This window comes from Phascolarctos cinereus, unplaced genomic scaffold (genome assembly GCF_003287225.1).
Source record: "Phascolarctos cinereus isolate Bilbo 61053 unplaced genomic scaffold, phaCin_HiC Scaffold_3;HRSCAF=262, whole genome shotgun sequence".
Classification (NCBI taxonomy): domain Eukaryota; kingdom Metazoa; phylum Chordata; class Mammalia; order Diprotodontia; family Phascolarctidae; genus Phascolarctos; species Phascolarctos cinereus.
Window position 1 is genome coordinate 68867595 of NW_027555736.1, and position 20769 is coordinate 68888363.

The 20769-nt window shown below is 36.4% G+C and overlaps 1 protein-coding gene across 5 annotated transcripts in view; it reads left to right on the top strand.

Moving 5' to 3' along the window:
- The window catches only part of MAPK8 (mitogen-activated protein kinase 8), a 124740-nt gene that overhangs the window by 80484 nt on the left and 23487 nt on the right, over positions 1-20769 (top strand). For all 5 annotated transcript variants that reach the window (XM_020997086.2, XM_020997084.2, XM_020997085.2 and 2 more), the window contains 4 exons: positions 7299-7468; positions 10958-11087; positions 19794-19852; positions 19938-20076. In XM_020997086.2, the coding sequence (XP_020852745.1) occupies positions 7347-7468; positions 10958-11087; positions 19794-19852; positions 19938-20076 (450 nt within the window). In that variant the 5' untranslated portion in view covers positions 7299-7346. The remainder of the gene's footprint in view (positions 1-7298; positions 7469-10957; positions 11088-19793; positions 19853-19937; positions 20077-20769) is intronic.

The window sequence follows — 20769 nt, forward strand, 5'->3', positions numbered from 1 at the left end:
ATTCGTAATGTTGATTCTTTTTTAAAATCTCATGTGTAAAACTACATTTATCCTATTAAATTTTTACTTCTTTGATTCATCCCAGTATTCCAGGCTGTCACAAACTTTGGGAAGGCTTCCATTCTCATCTAGTGTGCTGAATATCCTTACAGCTTTTAATGCCATGTGCAGGTCTTATAAGCTGCTTTCTGTCCTTTAAGTCAATGATAAAGTAGTTAGCACAGGCCAAGTACATCTTCTTGGAGCACTCCACAGGAAACCTTATATAAAAGTTAACATTGAATCGTTAATGACTAATCTTTCATTCTAATTTAGCTAGTTCTGAATCTTCCTAATTATAATATCATCTTTCCTGTCTTTCCATTTTTTTAAGCAAGAATAACATGGTAGACTTTGTCAAATGCTTTGCTGAAATGTTAAAAAAAAAATTGATTACATTTTCCCTGTAACACATGTGTACAGAACAAGGCAAATAATAAAATATGATGTTGGTGGTGTGATGATGAAAAATGTTTGCGTAGTATGTAGTGCTTTCATTTCATTTCATTTTCATTGTAAAATGCTTTACAAACATCTCATTTTATCTTCACGTCTGAGAAGTAGGTGTTACTCCGTCACTAAGGCAATTCTAGTATCCAGTCAATCAACAACAACATGAAAAGATGTTCCAAATTACTAATAATTAGAGAAATGCAAATTCAAGCCACCGGTACTACCTTATATCCATCAGCCTGGCGAAGAGTTCAGAAAGGGAAAATGACAGTTGTTAAAGGGGCTATAGGAAGAATGGCAACTGAATATACTGTTGGTTGAGCTGGGAAGGGTTGGATTCTGGAAAGTAATTTGGAACTATAGCCAGAAAAGTCATTAAATTTTACATCTCTTTGATCCAGCCATACCATTACTAGGCCTGTATCCCAAAGAGACAAAGTAAAAGAGGGAAAAACAAAATACTTACAGTATCTTCTTTGATATTGTTATTAAAAAAAAAAAATGGAAACTAAGTTGCAGTCTGTCAGTTGGGGCATGACTGAACAAATTATGGCATATGAAATAATGGAATATTACTACTCTGTTGTCTCCTCCATTGGAATGTGAACTCCTTGAGGGCAGGTACTATTTTTGCCTTTCTGTCAATCCCCGGAACCTAGCACAGTGCTTGGCACATAGTAAATGCTTAATAAATTCTTGGTGATTAGATTAAATGGCAAAATGGACAGTTGCAGGAAAACCTGAGAAGATTTTATGAGTAAGTAGAGAATAAAGTGATCACAATCAGGATACTGTAACCAGTGATTGTGGAGAAAAACAACTGAGAAAGGTTTAAGGACTTAGATCATTGCAGTGACAAACCGCTATTCCAGAGGACTATATAGAAAAAAGCTATATACAGGATAAAGAAAAAATAATTAAGAGAGGAAGGATGATACCAAGATCAGAAGGGATTAGGAAGACTTCCTGTTAAAGTTGGAACTTAGAGATTCGACTTCCAGAAGCCAAGATGACAGAGTAAGAAGTAAGTTGCTCTCACTTTCTCTTATTGACCTCTAAAAACCCAGAAGCAGGGGTGCCTAGGCACAGACTGGGGAACTGGTAGACTCCAGGAGTCAAACCTTGTGCTTCAGCACAACTCCAGGAAGCATAACTCTAGGCAGGCAGGCGTCCTTCAGCAGCCAAACTTTCTGGAGCTTCAGAGCAGCCATCCTCCAGGGGCCAGACCCTCCCCCTCCACTCCAGACTTCAGTATTGCTGACTCCAGCTCAGTACCAGGTAAGCTGCCAGAACCCTCCAGCCTCCAGCTGCCAGCACCTGAGGCCCCAGCACACAAAGCCAGGTCCCTGGCCCCCAGCACGGGAAGCTTGAGGCTCTAGCAGGAGAGCTTAAACTTTAAAAGCCAGGAAATAGGCAAACATCATGAGCAAAAAGCAGAAATGGACAGTGACCATAGATTCTTAGTATGGGAACAGGGAAGATCAAAATACAAATTAAGAAGAGACAGCATTGTCAGTATACCTACATCTGAAACCTCAGAGGGGAGTATGAATTGGCCTCAAGCCCAAAAAAAAACCTTAGAAGAGCTCAAGAAGGATTTTAAAAGTCAAATAAGAGAGGTAGAAGAAAAATTGGGAAAAGAAATGAGAGGTATGCAAGAGAGAGTCAATAGCTTGGAAAAGGGAGAACAAGAATTGACTGTAGAAAACAAGTACTTAAAAAATACAATTGGCCAAATGGAAAAAAGCAAATTGAAGAAAACAGCTCCTTAAAAAGTAGAATTGGCCGAATGGAAAAGGAGGCACAAAAACTCACTGAAGAGAAGAACTCCTTTAAAAAGTAAAATGGGCCAAATGGAAAAGGAGGTACAAAAGCTAATTGAAGAAAACAATTTGTTAAAAATTAGAACTGGGCAAGTGGAAGCTAATGACTTTATGAGACATCAAGAATCAGTGAAACATATCCAAAAAAAATGGAAAAAAAAATAGAAGAAAATGTAAAATACTTCGTTGGAAAGGCAACTAATCTGGAAAATAGATCCAGGAGAGGTAATTTAAGAATTATTGGTCTACCTGAAACCCACAATAAAAAAAGTAAAAAGATCTTGGACAACATCTTCAAGAAATCATCAAGGAAAACTGCCCTGAGGTGCATTGAAAAAATCTACCAAGCACCCCCTGAAAGAGGTTCCAAATTGAAAACGCCAAGAAATATTGAAGCCAAATTCCAGAATTGTCAGGTCAAGGAGAAAATACTGCAAGCAGCCAGAAGGAAACAATTTAAATATGGAAACACAGTCGGGATTATGTAAGACCTTGCAGCTTCTACATTAAAAAAACCAGAAACCTTGGAATATGATATTCCGTAAGGCAGAAGGAGCTTGGATTACAACCAAGAACCAACTACCCAACAAAATTGAGCATAATCTTTCAAGGGAGGAGATGGACATTCAATGAAATAGGGGACTTCCAAACCTTCCTGATGAAAAGACCAGAGCTCAACAGAAAATTTGATCTTCAAATACAAGATTCAAAAGAGGCATAAAAAGGTAAACAAGAAAGAAAAAAAACCAAGAACATGTTATTCAATAAGGGCAAACTGTTTACATCCCTACAAGAGAAGATGATAACTCTTGAGAACTGTATCTTTATTACAACATTTAGAAGGAGTATACATAGACAGAGGGTGTGGGTATCAGTTGAATTTGATGTGATAATAAAAAGTCTAATTAAGTGGTAAAAAGAGATCGTACTGAGAGAAGAGGAAAGGAAGAGGCAGAAAAGGGTAAATTACATCACATGACAAGGCACAAAGACCTATTACAGTAGAAGGAAAGAAGGGAGGGAGATGAGCATTGTTTGAACCTTACTCATCAGATTTGGCTCAAAGAGGGAATAATATACTCAGGTATAGAAATCTAACTTACCCTATAGGAAGTAGGAGGGGAAAGAAAAGGGAGAGAGTAGATAGAAGGGAGTGAAGTAGTAGTAAGGAAAAAAGGAAAGAAGAGGGAGGTGGTGGTCAAAAAAAAAAGCTGGGACTTAAAGGAAGCCAGGGAAATCATTAAGTAGAGTTGAACAGGGAGAGCATTCCAGGTACAGAGGACAGTCCAGAGCAGATTCAGTGTCTTGTTGATGGGACATCCAGGATGCTAGTGTCACTGGATCAAACGGTATGTGTCAAGGAATAAGGTTTAAGACCAGAAAGGTAGGAGAGGGCTAGGTTATGAAGGGTTTTAAATGCCAAAAAGAACATTTTGTGTTTGATCCTGGAAGTGATAGGGAGCCACTGGATTTGTTGAATAGGGAGGTGACTTGATCAGACCTAAGTTTTAGTAAAAATCATTTTAGTAGCTGAATGAATGATGAATTGGAGTAGGGAGAGACTTGTGGAATGCATATCCACTGGCAGGCAATTGCAGTAGTCTAGGCATGGGGTGATGAAGGCCTGTACTAGAGTGGTGGTGGTTTCAGAGGAGAGACGGGAGTATATACAAGAGATGTTACTAAGGTGAAATCGATGGGCCTTGGCAACAGATTGGTTATGGGGAATGAGAGTGAGGAATCAAGATTGACACCTGATAGAACCTGGAGGACTGAAAGGATGATTGTGTCCTCAGTAGTAATAGAGAAGTTTGAAAGGTGGATAGGACAAGTAGGGGGAAAGATGAGTTCCGTTTTGGATACCTTAACTTTAAGATATCTACAAGATATCCAGTTGGAGATAACTGATAGGCAGTTGGAAATGTGAGATTAGAGATCAGCAGAGAAGTTAGGGCAAGACAGGTAGATTTGAGAATTGTTAGCATAGAAGTGATAATTAAACTCATAGAAGAAGCTGGTAATAATATAAAGGGAGAAGAGAAGATAGGACAGAGCCCTGTAGGGCATGCGTGGTTAGTGGGCATGACCTAGGTGAAGATCCAGTGAAGAAGACTGAAAAAGAATGATCAGATAAGTAGGAGGAGAAATAGAAGAAAATACTGTCCCAAAAAAGTTATAGAGAAGAGGGTGATCAGCTGTGTCAAAGGCTGCAGAGAGGAGAAGAAGAATGAGGCTTGAGAAAAGGTTATTGTATTTGGCCATTACGAGATCCTTGGTAAGTTGAGCAGTTTTGATTGAATGATGAATTTGCAGTTCAGATTGTAGAAGATGAGAGAAGTAGACACACCTATTTTAGATGGTCTTCTCAAGGAATTTAGCCACAAAAGGCAGAAGATGTGAAATAATGGCGCATATAGAAGGGTCAGATAAGGGGCTTATTTGTGGGTGGGCTAGACATGAGTATGTTATAGGCAGTTGGGAAGCAGCCACTAGACAAGGAGAGATTGAAGATAATTGGGAAAGTGAAGATAATAGAGGGAACAGTCTGTTAGAAGAGACAGTATGGATTAAGACAAGAAGAAAAGCAATGTATGCAGGAAAAAGACTTTTTATCAGATTTTTCTGAAAGGAATTTGGTGCCTGTATCTGTCACCAATAGATAAATGGTCAAAGGATATGGACAAACAGTTCTCAGAAGAAGAGTTAAAAGCTATTAACCAGGTGAAGGAATGCTCCAAATCACTGATAACAGATGCAAATCAAAACAACCCTGAGGGTAAAACCTTATATCACCTAAATTGGCAAACTTGAATTGTCAGTATTTAAAGGTTGTGTGAAAATTAAGCACGCTAATGCATTGTTTGTGGAGCTGTAAATCAGTGAAACCACTGTGGAAAGTGGATGCTATTCAAATAAAAGTAACTAAAATGTTTATACACTTTGACCCAGAGCCCTTACTAGGCTTATATCCCAAGGAGACCATTGATAAGAAAAGTCTTTATATATACCGAAGTACTTTATAGTAGTACTTTTTATGATAGCAAAGAATTGGAAACAAGGTAGATGCCCATCAACTGAGAAAAATGGCTTAACAATTACAAAACATGAGTGTAATAGAATATAATTGTGCTGTAAGAAATGATCTTCTCTGTAGAAAAGCTTGGAAATATCTACGTGAATTGATAAAAGAATGAAGTAAGCAGAGCCAAGAAAAGAATATATGCAGGGACTACAATGTAAACAGAACAGCCAGAAAACAGTAAAAAGTGAATGTTGCAGAATTACAAGGAACAAGCGTGGCTCCAAAGAATCATCAGAAGACATTTCCATTTCACCCCTTCCTTTGCAAAGGTGGGAGGTCCACAGGTGTAATTAGACTTGTTAAAATGTATTGATTCTGCTGACTTTTTTCCTTATTTTTCTTTTGTCTCTTTAAAAAAAATTATTTGGTATGTGAGATGGTTTTCTGGGGAGGGTTGAAGAGGGCAGATACTCGGGAAAATTTTGGTGAAAAGGGAATTATATCAACAAAATTTTATTTTAAAAATTATTTACTGGCATTTATTTCTTCTTCCTACTGTGCCTCTAGTAGAACAACAAACAGCCCTCACAATACACATAGACCAGCAAAAACAAGTTCCCAAATTGTCCATGTGTGATTATGCATGTTTCATTCTGTATTCATATTCATCACTTCTGTGGAAGGATGTTGGCAGTCTGATTCTTCTTGCATTAATCAGAGTTCTTAAGTCTTTGAAAGTTTTGTTTGTTTGTTGTAATGTCCTTTGTGTAAATTGTTTTCCTGGTACTTCTCACTTTACCATATCAAATCATAGCAGTCTTCCCAGTTTCCTCTGAAAGATTCCATTTTATTATTTCTTATGGCATAATTATAGTCCATTAAATTCACATACCACAATTTGTTCAGCCATTCTCCAGTCACTTCATGCCTCCTTAATTTCCGGGTTGGGTCTCATATAAAAAACACAGCTGCTAAAAATATTTTTCTACGTTTGGTAACCCTTCATTTTTTCTTGATCTCATTGGAGTGTAACATTCCATTAATGATATAGGCAGGTCAAAGGGGTACACACCCTTTAGTAACTCTTTGGTCAGTGCCAATTTGCTTTCCAGAACATCTGGACTTGCTTTCTCTATCTTCAGATTTCTTTCTTAATTTGCATATAATTAATATTGTACTGGCTATTATTCTAACAGTAAAATATAAATTTTTTAAGACAGAGGTAATTTCATTTGTCTTTGTGTCTGAGGTACCTAGCATACTTCTTTGCAAGTAGTAGGCACTTAATTTTTTTCAGTAAATTAAACTAGTTTTAATGCTCTAGGTAAACTATAAAATCACTGCATTTTTTTCATCTTTAAGTCCTCATGAGGTCTATCAAGCTCTTAGAAAGGCTTTTAATACAAACCCAGCAATAGCCTGTATCTGTCACTTAAAGAGCAGCCCAGCTAAATTCAGAGAGACTTATCATTAGGTTGGCTGCCAGGTGATGAATTATTTTGGTTCTGTTAACGTAGAGTATCATTTTTATCAATGAAGAGAATACCTCTCACCAACAAAATCACAGATACTTAAGACTTTAGAATATGACTTTTTAGTGTTTAGCTTAAATACTTTTATATTTTTTAATGTTGAGTTTAAATGTTAAATCTAGGGGAATGCATTTATAAGTTCCAGAATAAAGAAATTACTTTGCTAAATATGTTTAACCAAGCAGAGAAATCATTAATCTACCAAATACCACTAAGTGGTTGAGGGGGAAGGGGAAATAATGCTTAGTATATATATTCCTTTGCTTTTTTTTTCTTTGTCTTATTAAAATTTTCATTAAAAAATCTCTTTACATTTTTATATAAATTCTTACTATAATTGATTAGATGCTTCTTTGTCCATCTTAAGATTACACAGTTAACAAGTTAGTTGCTACTTTGTAAATGTCACATTTTATTTTGTTTTTACAGCTTCTGAGTAAATTTTGGATGAAGCCATCAAATTAATTATTTGCCATCATGAGCAGAAGCAAGCGTGACAGTAATTTTTATAGTGTTGAGATTGGAGATTCTACATTTACTGTACTGAAACGGTATCAGAATTTAAAACCTATAGGCTCAGGGGCCCAGGGAATAGTGTGGTAAGTATTGCTTTTGAAAATAACTAAAGATCAGTATCTGGTACCGCCTCTGTATTTCCTCATATCTTGGTGAATTTTAAATGTCCTCAGGAGAACACATCCAAAGCTGCAGTAGGGTAAACTACTACTGTCTAGGAATTGATCATATGCTATTATTTTTATGTTACAAGTGAAAAAGAATTAGTAAGAGGTCATTGTAATTACCACTTTTTGCCAAAAGAATGCTTTTCCTCCAAGGAGCTCAAGGTGATTTATGGCTTCAGCAATTCCATCTTTAAACATGAAAGATTATCATATCCTTAGAACTCTTTGGTTTGTTACACTTAACCATGTGTCTTTTGCCAGAAAGAACAGTTAGCAAATTCATGAGTTCTGTATACTTACATTAGCAAATCTTTTTAAATAAAAAATTCTACCTAATCATCAGTTTGCTACCATGAATTCAAGCCCAGCTATATATATAAAAAAGCATATATTTAGGAATTAGCCTTTTTGCTTGTAGGTGCAAAAATTAATGCCCATTCCGAGCTAAACAAAATATCAAAATTCTTTTACTAGTCTATTAGTTATGTAGATCTGAAGTGACTGGCACCAAGTGTCAAGTAAATGGTTTTTTGGGTTTTTTTGCCCCAAGGGTTGGGGAGAGGATGTAGTAGATTGTATTAGTAGAATTCGGAGAAATGAGAGCCCAAATTAGAATTGTTGCAGAAGTGTAGAAGATAGTTGGGATGTGAGATATTGTGGATTTGGAACCAACATGGCGTGATAGTTGATTGGATATGTGGTAGGAGGGAGAAGAAGGTTTCAAATATTATTTCAGAGTTATGTGCTTGAGTGACTTTGTGGGATAATTCCAGTAATTGATTAGAGAAGTTTGGGGAGGAGTATATTTGGAAGGGAAAGTTACGTTTGGTCTTAGACCTGTTCACTTTGATGTGATGGGTCAGCGAAGTGAAAAATAGACCTCAGACAGTTGGAAATATAGGTCTGGAACTCTGGGGAGAGTTAGGTCGGAGTTTGGGGGAGTTATCTGCATAGAGGTGATGTTTTAATAGATTATTAAGGGAGAATGTTGGAGAGAAATTAGAGTCTAGGATAGAAACTTAAGGAGCACTTATGTTTAAAGAGTGAGAAGGAGTAGTCACAGAGAGGCAAGAGGAAAGTCATGAAATGAGTGTCATGGAAGCCAAAGAAGAAGTAGATAGTCCATAGCATTAAATACCTACACAGCAAGGTAAATGAGGATAAGGACATTGAAAAGGAAGGACATTGGATGTGATGATAATGACATTATTAATGACCTTAGAGAGAGCTGTTTCATTAAAATGGTGAGGACAGAAACCAGATTGCAATAGGCAGTAAAGATGCTCATTCTAGAAATTTGTCACTGGAGAAGAAAGAAAGAAAGAAGATAATAACTAGAAGAAATAGCACAGTGAACTTTTCCTTTTTATTTATTCATTTAAAAGCCAGTGTAGATAGTGAAAATGCCTAAGAAGGAAGGTATGATTGATGAACTGTAAAGACCTGGAAGAAACTGGAGGAAATGGCATTGAGTACAAGTTGACAGGCTATCTTTAGCAAGAAATTGTGCCCTGTCATCCTCTTTGCCTGGAGAAATGAAGGAAAGCGGATAGATAAACCCATTGAGAAGAGCAAAAGAGAGTCATTCATGTTGCATAGCCCCAAACTCATTACACGCATGTGAAAGAATAAAGATGTTTATTATGTAGACAAGCATACCTTGTTATGATAGTATGCAAAGGTGTATGATGGTTAAGTGGTCTTTTTAAGTCAGTAAATGAAAAATAATCATTCTAAATGTATTTTCAATTTCATACTGGCTTTTTCTATCTAATCGACTTTTAGATGACAACCAGTTTTTAATATTAGACTGCCTTTACTCAGTCTGTGCTTATGGTACCAGAATTAATTTATTGAAATAATATTAATTAGATGAAGCAAAACTTATTTTGAAAGATAAGCCTGCTGTAATAAAATAGCAGTCCACTCTACACTCAAAAAGAAATTAATTTTAGTTGATTCTTATCAGTCTTATACTGCATTAACTGAGGTTAGAGCTAGAAGAAACAAACCCTCACTACTTTTACAGAGTAGGAAACATACTCAGAAAAACTGAGTAATTTATTTGAGACCACATAAGTTACAAGTAGAAGCAGACTCCCATCTCCTACAGAGGGCTTCCAGTACTCAGTTCAGGTTCTTTTTCTATTATAATTCATAACTAAATGGTACTTAAACAGCATGTTTTACTTTAATCTCAAAATAAATTAATTTTGGAAATAGGGGAAAGGGAAGGGAGTATATATTTATATTATTGCTGTATGCCAAGCACTTTGCTAAGAGCTTTATATATATATCTCAATTAATCCTCACAACAATCCTGCAAGGTAGATGCTACTGTTATCCCCATTTTAGAGTTGAGGAAACTGAGGCAAATAAAGAATAAGTGACTTGCCTGAGGTCACACCACTAACAAGTGTCTCAGGCCCAGTGCTCCATCCACTGTACCACCTAGTTGCCAGTATGAAAAATACATGCCGAGGTCACATTTCTGTTGATCCTTAAAATTTCCAAAGTATTTTCTTGATAACAAATTGGTAAGATAGGTACTGTAATGATTACTGTCCTCATTTTATGGATATAAGGAAACTGAAGCCTCAAGTGGTCAAGCAATTTTACCCAAGGTTACAGAGCTAGTAAATGACAAAGCAATAACCCAAACCCAGGTCTTTTGCTTCCAAGTTCATACCTTATTGCCTCCTGGATTATAGTAAAAAAAAAAAAATCTCTCTCTCTCTCTCTCTCTCTCTCTCTCTCTCTCTCTCTCTCGCTCTCTCGCTCTCGCTCTCTCTCTCACCCTCCCTCCTTCCCTCCCTCCCTCCCTCCCTCCTAAAATGGGTATGTAAAACTTCATAATAAAAGATCTCAGATTTTGGCATTTGAAAATTAATTTCTAAATCATACTCGAGTAAAATAATGATAAAGACAATATATGCTATAGGATTTCACAGGCATAGACCTTAATATCTTTGTCTAAGATATTTTAGACGAGTCAGTTAATCTGTTTGTACTTAAATTTTAGCATTTTCAAAACTGAAAGAATTTTTTTTTGTGGGGTACATCCAAATAATGCTAGTACTTCTTTGTACTTTGTAATTTAAGGAAAATTCCTCCATTTATCTGGCAGGCAAAGTTTTAGTTAAAAATAACTTGCAGAAAGTGTTTAGCTTAACTCTCAGATATTTTCCAAGGGTCTTTCTTATAAACTGTAAGATTGTTTTGTTTTATTTGGGGGGAGGGCGGGGATTGACAGGAAGGAGAGGAACACATCTATATAACACATACCAGGAAAGTTATAAGCTTATGATTATTTTTTAGCTAAAAAAGATTGATATGTATTCATGTCTGTGGACTTGTAAGTTTTCTTTTCCTAAAATTTGCTTGTTTTGTTTTTAATAATTACAGCGCAGCTTATGATGCCATTCTTGAAAGAAACGTTGCAATCAAGAAGCTTAGCCGACCATTTCAGAATCAGACTCATGCCAAGCGTGCTTATAGAGAGCTTGTTCTTATGAAATGTGTTAATCACAAAAATGTAAGTGAAAGATTTCATTTTTAAATAAAGGTCAGATCATAATGAAGTTCATGACAATATGTGATGTTGTTTCTGCTTTTTAAACCTATAATTTACAGTGTTAACCCTCCTCAGTTAAGTTTTGTAAAGTATCTTTTGAGAATTAGTTTATATAGCCTTCCAATAAATTTTCATTTTAAATAAATATTCATTGAGTATCTACCATGAAAAGTCACTACTTCTCACATAACTTTTCTGGGCTCCCTTCTATCTGGAAGTCAATTCCAGTCAGTAAGCATTTTTTTAATACCTCCAGTGTTCTAGGCCCTGTGCTAAGTGCTGAGGATACAAAGAGAGGTGATAAATAAATAAAAAGTAGTCCCTGTCCTCAAATTTCTGAAAGCCCATAGTGTTTTATCCCTCACTGTTCCTCAGTAAAAACATACCAAATTCTAAGCATTTTATAAAAATACTTATTGTAAGTATTGTAGGACAGGAAGTGGGTAGGTTTGATGTCAATCCCGATCACACAGTAAGTATATCAGTTTGGTCAAAGCAGTGGGTTCATGTACAGGAATAATGGGAATGGTAAGTATGCAGGAGTCTGATTGTGGAGGGCCTTGCATACAAGATAAAAAACTCAGGATCTCATCTTGTAGATAGTGAGAAGTCATTGAGTGACTTTGGATAATCTAATAATATGATGAAAGCAGTGTCTTAGGAAAATTAATCTGGTTTTGGTTGCAAAATACACTGAACCAAGGAGAGAGAGATTTGACTTTTAAAATTAGGCAGTAGTTGGAGCTAATAACTCTCTGAACTCAAATTTGAACCCAGGTCTTCTAACTATAAATCCTGCCTCCTTTTTTCTACATCATGCTGCAAAATAGCATTGGAATCACATTTTTGTACCTGATTTTTTGTGTTTTTTGGTTCAATTCAGCAAACATTTCTTGAGCACTCTTGCTATGTGTCAAAGCCCTATGCTGAAAACTGAAGGAAATTCAAAGATAAAAAGCGTAGCCTTACCCTCAAGGAGCTCAAAGGTTTTAGAAAGAGAAGATATGTAAACACTTTAAAAGATAATAATATAAATGAGAAGAGTTTGCTTAGATTTACTGGCACAGAAAACAAGTATTAGGGCACATTTAGCTTGAAATTGTTCTGGTTATCAATTTTTCTCTTTATCCTCTCACTTAATAGTTGTTCAAGTTTCTTGATCGCTCAGTCTTTCATTCTTTGTAATATGTAATACTGACAAGTAATAATTACAGCCAAATATTGCAGTTTGCTTCTTAATAAATTAAGGTAGTCATTTAAAAAATTAAATCCAATCAGCAAAAATCCGCCTTTTTATTTTGTGGCTATTATGTTCCTGATAGTTTTCAACTGGGCATGTTTAGGAGGTGACCAGTGAATTCTTTCTGTTTGTACTTTACCCTCTGGTTCTTCAGGCAGTTTTCTTTTAAGATTTCTTGAAATATTATGTCTGGATTCTTATTTTGGCCATGGCATTCAGGTAGTCCAAAAATTCTTAAGTTGTCTGTTTTCTGAATGTGTTACTTTTGTTATGAGATACATTACATTTATTTCATTGCCTTCTGTTTTGTCTATTCTAATTTTCAGGTAATCCCCCTTCCCACACACATAAAATTTTGTACCTCTTATTCCAAGCTGTTAAATTCTCTTTCTTAATCTAATTTCATAGCTCTCATTTCTTTTCCCACTTTTTCCAATAGCACTCTTCATTTGATTTTTAAATCATTTAAATTCTTTATTTAAATTCTTGCTCTATCTTTTCCAGGAATTCTAGTTGAACTTGTGCCCAAACTGTTTTTCTTTGAGACATAATTTGCTTGTAATTTGCTCATTTTCTTCTGGGTTTCTATCTTAACTGCCCTGTCATCATAATGGGATCTGATGGGATTCTTTTTTTTTTTTTTGGCTAGGCAATGGAGTTAGTGACTTGCCTAGGGTCACACAGCTAGTAAATGTTATGTGTCTGAGGCCAGATTCAAACTCAGGTCCTCTTGACTCCAAGGCTGGTGCTCTATCCACTCGCCACCTAGCTGCCCCAGGGATTCTTTTTTGTTAACCCATTTTTCTTTTTTTTTTTTTAATTTTTTTTTCCATATGCTTTTGAGTTGAAAATTTTTTCTCCCTTTTTCTCCCCCCTCCGTTCTCCCCAAGACAGCACACAATCTGACATAGGCTTTACATTTACATGCCCATTAAACATATTTTCACATTAGTGAAGTTGTAAGTAAAAATTAAAACCAACAGGAGGAACCATCAGAAAGAGGAAACAAAACTCAACTGAAGGTAAAAATAAGTGAGAGCGATTCGACTTACATAGTTCTTTCTTTGGATGTGGACAGCATTTTCCATCCCGAGGCCTCTGGAGATGTCTTAGATCCTCGTAATGCTGAGAAGGGTTCAGTTTAACATTTCTTAGTCATTGCATAACGTGGCTGCTATTGTATACAAAGTCCTCTTGGTTCTGCTCACTTCACTCAGCATCAGACCATATAAGTCTTCCCAGGTTTTTCTGAAGTCAGCCTGTTCATCATTTCTTATAGAACAATAGTATTCCATTACATTCATATACCACAACTTGCTCAGCCATTCCCCAATTGATGGGCATCCTCTCAATTTCCAATTCTTTGCCACCACAAAAAGAGCTGCTATGAATATTTTTGTACATGTGGGTCCTTTTCCCATTTGTTTGATCTCTTTGGGATATAGCCCTAGAAGTGCTATTGCTGGATCAAAGGGTATGCACATTTTTGTAGCCCTTTGGGCATAGTTCCAAATTGTTCTCCAAAATGGTTGGATCATTTCACAACTCCACCAACAATGTATTAGTGTTCCAATTTTCCCACATCTTCTCCAACATTTATCATTTTCCTGTTTTGTCATGTTGGCCAATCTGATAGGTGTGATGTGGTACCTCAGAGTTGTTTTGATTTGCATTTCTCTAATCAATAATGATTTAGAGCATTTTTTCATATGACTATAGATGGCTTTAATTTCTTCATCTGAGAAATACCTGTTCATATCCTTTGACCATTTATCAATTGGGGAATGGCTTGTGTTCTTATAAATTTGTCTTAATTCTCTATATATTTTAGAAATGAGGCCTTTATCAGAAGACTGGTTGTAAAAATTCTTTCCCAATTTTCTACCTTCCTTCTAATCTTAGTTGCATTGGCTTTGTTTGTGCAAAAACTTTTCAATTTAATGTAATCAAAATTATCCATTTTGCTTTTCATAATGTTCTCTATCTCCTGTTTGGTCATGAATTCTTCTGTTCTCCATAGATCTGATAGGTAAACTATTCCTTGTTCTCCCAGTTTACTTATGGTATCAGCCTTTATATCTAAGTCCTGAACCCATTTTGACTTTATTTTGGTATATGGTGTGAGATTTGGGTCTATGCCTAGTTTCTGCCATACTCTTTTCCAGTTTTCCCAGCAGTTTTTTTCAAAGAGTGGGTTCTTATCCCAGAAGCTGGGGTCTTTGTTTATCAAATAATAGATTACTATAGTCATTGACTACTGTGTCTTGCATATTTAACCTATTCCACTGATCCACCTCCCTATTTCTTAGCCAGTACCAAGCAGTTTTGATGACTGCTGCTTTATAATACAATTTAAGATCTGGAATTGCTAGGCCACCTTCCCCTGCATTTCTTTTCATTAGTTCCTTTGATATTCTGGGCCTTTTGTTTTCCAAATGAATTTGTTATTATTTTTTCTAACTCTATAAAATAATTTTTTGGTAGTTTGATTGGTATGGCACTGAATAAGTAAATTAGCTTAGGTAGGATTGTCATTTTTATTATATTAGCTCGGCCTACTCATGAGCAACTGATGTTTTTCCAATTATTTAGATCTGATTTTATTTGTGTGAAAAGTGTTTTGTAATTGTGTTCATAGAGTTCCTGGGTTTGTTTCGGGAGGTAGACTCCTAAATATTTTATAATGTCTACAGTAAGTTTAAATGGGATTTCTCTTTCTATCTCTTGCTGTTGGGCTTTGTTGGTAATATATAGAAATGCTGATGATTTATGTGGGTTTATTTTATAGCCTGCAACTCTGCTAAAGTTGTTTATTATTTCAAGTAGTTTTTTACTTGATTCTCTAGGATTCTCTAAGTATATCATCATGTCATCTGCAAAGAGTGATAGCTTTATTTCTTCTTTGCCTGTTCTAATGCCTTCAATTTCTTTTTCTTCTCTTATTGCTAAAGCTAACGTTTCCAGTACAATATTGAATAACAGTGGTGATAATGGACATCCTTGTTTCACCCCCGATCTTATTGGAAATGCTTGTTAACCCATTTTTCCAGCCTACTTCCTAACTTTAGACTTTGTTAAGGCTTAGCTCTGTAAACTTCTGGGGAAGATATCTGGGTTGAGCCTTGTTCTTTTAGGTCTTTGTTACTTTCTTGGGGGTATAAAGTGTAGATTTATTTCATGATCTCAGGAATTGCTCAGGCTGGAGATCTGCAGGCTCTCAGAGCTCTCAAAGTGTTCTGATCCAGGGCAAAGTATGATCTTTGCCCTTCTGTTCTGAGCTCTTCAAGTTTTCTTTCCTCAATTTGGATCTGCATAAAACTCCTGTCAGATTTCCCCATTTGGAAATTAAAGTAGACTGATGTTCAGTCACTATCAGCCTGCTAGAAAGCTTTGCTGGTTCGGTGTGATGTAACAGTAGACTTCTGTTCGGTCTGAGATTCCAGCCTTGGTTTTTCTCCTGAAGGTTTTAATCAGGGCTGAAAGCTGGAGCTGAGAACCCATTCTGCTCCTGGTATCTGAACCGCATAGCTGCTGCTGTCTTCTGAACTTGCTTCTAACTCAGGACAATTGCAGCCCCTCCTTTCCCTTAAAAGCTATTCTGAGGTACAGGTCCAGTTCTTAGTCTACCCTGGATGTAGGACCTGGAACTGTCTAGTGAGTAACAGAGCACCTCTTCCTGCATCTTTCACAAGATTGGAGTTCCCCATGTATAGTCTAGGACTTCTTCTTGCCCTGCTATATGGCCTTGGTCATTTTTTTAGTTATTATGTACTGAAATGGTCCTATGAGGTATGCCCATGGACTCCCTGTATTGCGTGCGCTGAAAATGGATCTCATAGTGATTTTTATCTTGGAATCCTGACCAGGACTCCATCTGGTGCGTTTTCTAAATCTTAATGGAAGGATTGTGTTGCAGGTACCTGGCAGTAGTTCTTTCCTTTTACTCAGCCATCTTAGCTCAGCCCCCACAGCCTTAGTACTTCTAAGTGCTTAGATAAAGCAAGATAAAATATGTAAAGCATTTTGCAAACTTTAAAGCATTACATATATATGTGTATGTATGTGTGTGTGTGTGTGTGTGTGTGTGTGTGTGTGTGTGTATGCGTATGCTAGCTATGATTATTACCTCAAAAGTAGATTTTATCTTTGCTGTCTTCACAATATCTTTCCCTTCCCTCCTTTCTACTCACATAGCCACCATCTCTTACCTGGACTCTAGCAATAACTTACTCTTTGGTCTTCCTGTTTCAAATGGCTCCCCACTCCAATCCATCTTCCACACAGCTGCCAAAGTTAAGGCTAACCGTGTCATTCTCCCTGATCTCTCTCCCTGCTCGAATAAACAAGTGGCTCCCTATCCCTTCTAGTATAAAATATAAATTCCTATTTGGAATTTAAAGTTCTTTACAATCTGACTCCTTCCTGCCTTTCAAATCATTACTTCTCTTCATATACTTTGTAGTCTAACCATAATGGATTACTTTCTCTTCCTCATAGTTGATGCTTCATTACTAGTGCCTTCTCTCACAAAACTGCCTTGTATTTTATATATAGTCTTATAGATGTACAAAATGTCTCCCCCATGAAAATGATGATAGGTACTATTTCACTCTTGTCTTTGTTATCCCCAGCACTTAGCATGGTGTCTGGCTTAATAAATGCTTGTTGGTTGATTAATTTTAGGGTAATGGGGATGATGAAAGCATTGGTGCAAGACAAACATGAAGAACAAGATAGAAGCACAAGAGAGGAAGAACTGGGTTATTAATTCAGTGATCCAGCTAGTAAAATCAAAGAGGGAAAGAATTTGCAGGTAGACACAAATACTGAGGTAAACAAGTACATAGAGGCAGTCCAAACGAGATTCCAGATTCCAAATAAAATGTTTCTTGGTAAGGGCAGTTTTTAGTTTGAGAAACAGGGAGCAGCCCCTGTCCTTACCAGTAATTGGCATTTCTACAACTTCTGGTTTCTTAATTTTAAGAGACCTCATATTTTTAGTCATCGCTAAAAAGAAGTGTGTATACACTTCCCTTTAATCAATATTCTTTGGAATTTAGAATTTACTTAAATGTGATATCATCATCTGGACCCTGAAAATTTTTCTAAAAAGGTGCCAGAAAATACTATATCTACTTTCTTGTCAGAGAGCTGAAAATGTATCCCTTAGTAAATCATCAGTTTGTTTCCTAATTGGCATTTCATTAATTTTCTTTCTAAATTAATGCTTTATTGATACCTTTTGTTTTAAAATTAAAATTATTTCAATGTATACCATCCTGTTTACCCATTCAGTGAGCCTTCCCCATAACAAAAAAGTCACTATGAAAACCATCTGACACCATGGCCATGTCTGACAGCATGTGCAATATTTTGTACTCATAGTCCCCCCACCCCACCCTCCACCTCTCAAAGAAAAGGTGCTGTCTCTTTTCTCATGTCTTCCCTGGGGCCAAGTGTAATCATCATCAGAGTTCTTTGGCTGTTGTTTTCCTGGTCCTGCTTACTTCACTCGGCGTTCTCTTGAAGTCACCCAGTCATAAAGGTACTGCTGTGCATTCATACACTTGAAACCCTCTTTGAACCAAGTCTTGCAGCAGGCTCCAGGAGATGACAGAGCCTGGTTCTCTCAGGTGTTAGTACCTCAAGTGTCATGTTGGTTGTCCTTTGGTCTTGAACATTTTGTGAAGATGAATGAACATCCCCTTTTCTTCAGCCTTTCTCACTGTTCTTCCTCTCTGCTAAGACATAAGCTATTATTGCTTGATTGATCTATAGTCTTTCTAAATATCTTTTTCTTCCCTTTCCAAGCAGTAGCCATGAATCAAAGAAACATTTTCGAGCCTCTGCATGGAGGTAGAAGCTCTCATCTGTCTTGCCTTTGGCTTCTTTTGCTTTTGCACTATTGAAATTTTTGTGTATGCTAACATTGAAGATCACTGTGGAGGGTCAGCTAAGAATAGGTCCAGAAGTCCTTTTATTCAAGTCCTTTTGTACATACAGCTTGGTAGTCTGTATTTACTATGGCTTCTAGTTGAAGTTGAAGACAATGATAACATGCATAAAAAATTGGATCACTTGTTAGAGTTCCATTGTATTTAAAATTGAAAGGGGCCTAATCATCTAGTCTAGCCCACTCATATTACAGTTGAGAAAACAGAAGCAAAGATGATTATGATTTTTCTAGTTACATAGTACCAGAGCTAGGATTCAAACCCATATTCCCAGAGTCTTTCTTTTTCCAGTAACACTTGAATGAGTACTTAAGTATTCACATTCATAATCGATTAAGTAGACCTCTGGTAGACCTCATAGTCATCATGGCATTGTGGCTAGAGGATTGACTTCACTTCAGAAAGACCAGACCTCAAGTGCTCCCTTGAACATGGATACATAGCAGCTGTCTTACCCAAGGGAAGTCACTGAACCTTTCAGTACAGGAGGCAACTCTCTAAGACTTTAACTTGCATAGAGGTACTATCCTTTGTTGGCAGGAGTTTTCTCATCAGTTAGGGTTCTGAGATGAGTTGTTGTTATTTGTCCTTTGGTTTTTGAAGAGAACCAGTTACATCACAAGACTGTTAGGACGGCCAAGGGGTGTAAGGCTCCAGACTCAAGCATGAGTTTCCTCCATGCCCAGATTCTGCTGGTCTCCATATGGAGGCATGGGTTCAAATCTCACTCCTGACAGGTCTCTGAGATGCTTACTAGGTAGGTAGGTGGTACAATGAATAGAACTCAGGACCTGAACTCAGACCTAAGTTCAAATCCCAACTGTGACACTTATTAGCCCTGGGTAAGTCACTTTACTTCTGTCTACCTCATTTCCTTCTATAAAATGAAGGTAATAGTAGCTCCTAATTCCAAGGATTGTTATAAGATTAAAAGGAGATATTTATAAAGAGCTTTGCAAATCTTAAAATACATCAATGCTAGCTACTGCTGCTGCTGCTACCACCACCATTATTACTACTACCACCACCACCACCACCACCACTACTACTACTGCTACTGCTGCTACTGCTTCTAATACTAATACAATCCTTTTCCCAAAATAATCATTAAGCCCTAGTATCAGGACTCAGGTTTACATTTTTAAGTAGAATTTTGAATAGAATTTTCTTTTTTTAATCAGTAAGCTTTTAAAATAAAATAATGTAAGACATTGTTTCTAATGAAACAAATTCTGTGTCTGCCATGAGGGTAAAGTCTCTTGACTGAATGAGAAATTACATTTTCCGTTGTCTTAAATCAACAGAAAATGAAGTGACCATATATGAAGTCAGTGAAAGTAAACAAATGAGCATTTACCAGGTGATTGTATAATGGACCCTTAATTCTTTCTAACCCATGAATTTGCCATTCAGAATTATTCAGTTTCACAAAATGTTTTATAACTTTTTCCAAATTCCCTGCTTCTACCACAGATAATTGGCCTCTTGAATGTGTTCACACCACAGAAGTCCCTAGAAGAATTTCAGGATGTGTAAGTGTGATTATCACCTAAGTTTACTTTATTAGACTATTTATTTAGTGCACTTTTTGATTACTATTTTTTCCCTTCTCTGAAGTTACATAGTTATGGAGCTCATGGATGCAAATCTTTGCCAAGTGATTCAAATGGAGCTAGACCATGAACGAATGTCCTACCTTCTGTATCAGATGCTGTGTGGAATCAAGCACCTTCATTCTGCAGGAATTATACATCGAGTAAGTAGAAATATTCATTTGTGTTACTTATGTCTCTGTCTTTACAGTTTCTAAAGAACTAGAAGGAAATATATTGATTTATTTTGTGAAGCAGAGTGATAGTTTAAAAATCTATGCTATCAACATATATTAAACTAGAAGAATAGAGAAATTGATTTGAAGTAGTGCATTATTTTCCATGTACACATAATTTAAGTACTTAATGGTTTTATGTTTCCATAGTAGGTCATTTGAATGCCAGCTCATTAAATTTTGGAAAATATTTTTCTAATTAAAACATACCTTTTAAAATAGGTTTTGTTCAGTGAGATTATAAGTTTTTTAGGCCAAATGTCTAGTTTTGATTCACTTTGTGTCAAATAACCAAAATTATATAATAGCTTAACCATCCTCTCACCTTTGCTTTTTGGTTTTTTTTGCTTTGTTTTGTTTGTTTGTTAATAACTTGTCTGAGGCAAAAATGTATCTGACAAGCTTGGTCTGGCACTTTATTGGCTGACGTTCCTTGGTAGCCCACATTTGCAAATTCCATAATGTTGTGCTTTTACATTTTCCTAAACTATAACAAGAGAAATATGTAATCCCTTATAAGCTCAACAGGAGACCAGAATCCATTTTTGGCCTCATTACCTTCATGTGTGACCTTGGGCAAAGTAGAACTGTTGTTGTTCCATCCCAGTGTATAGACTAGAG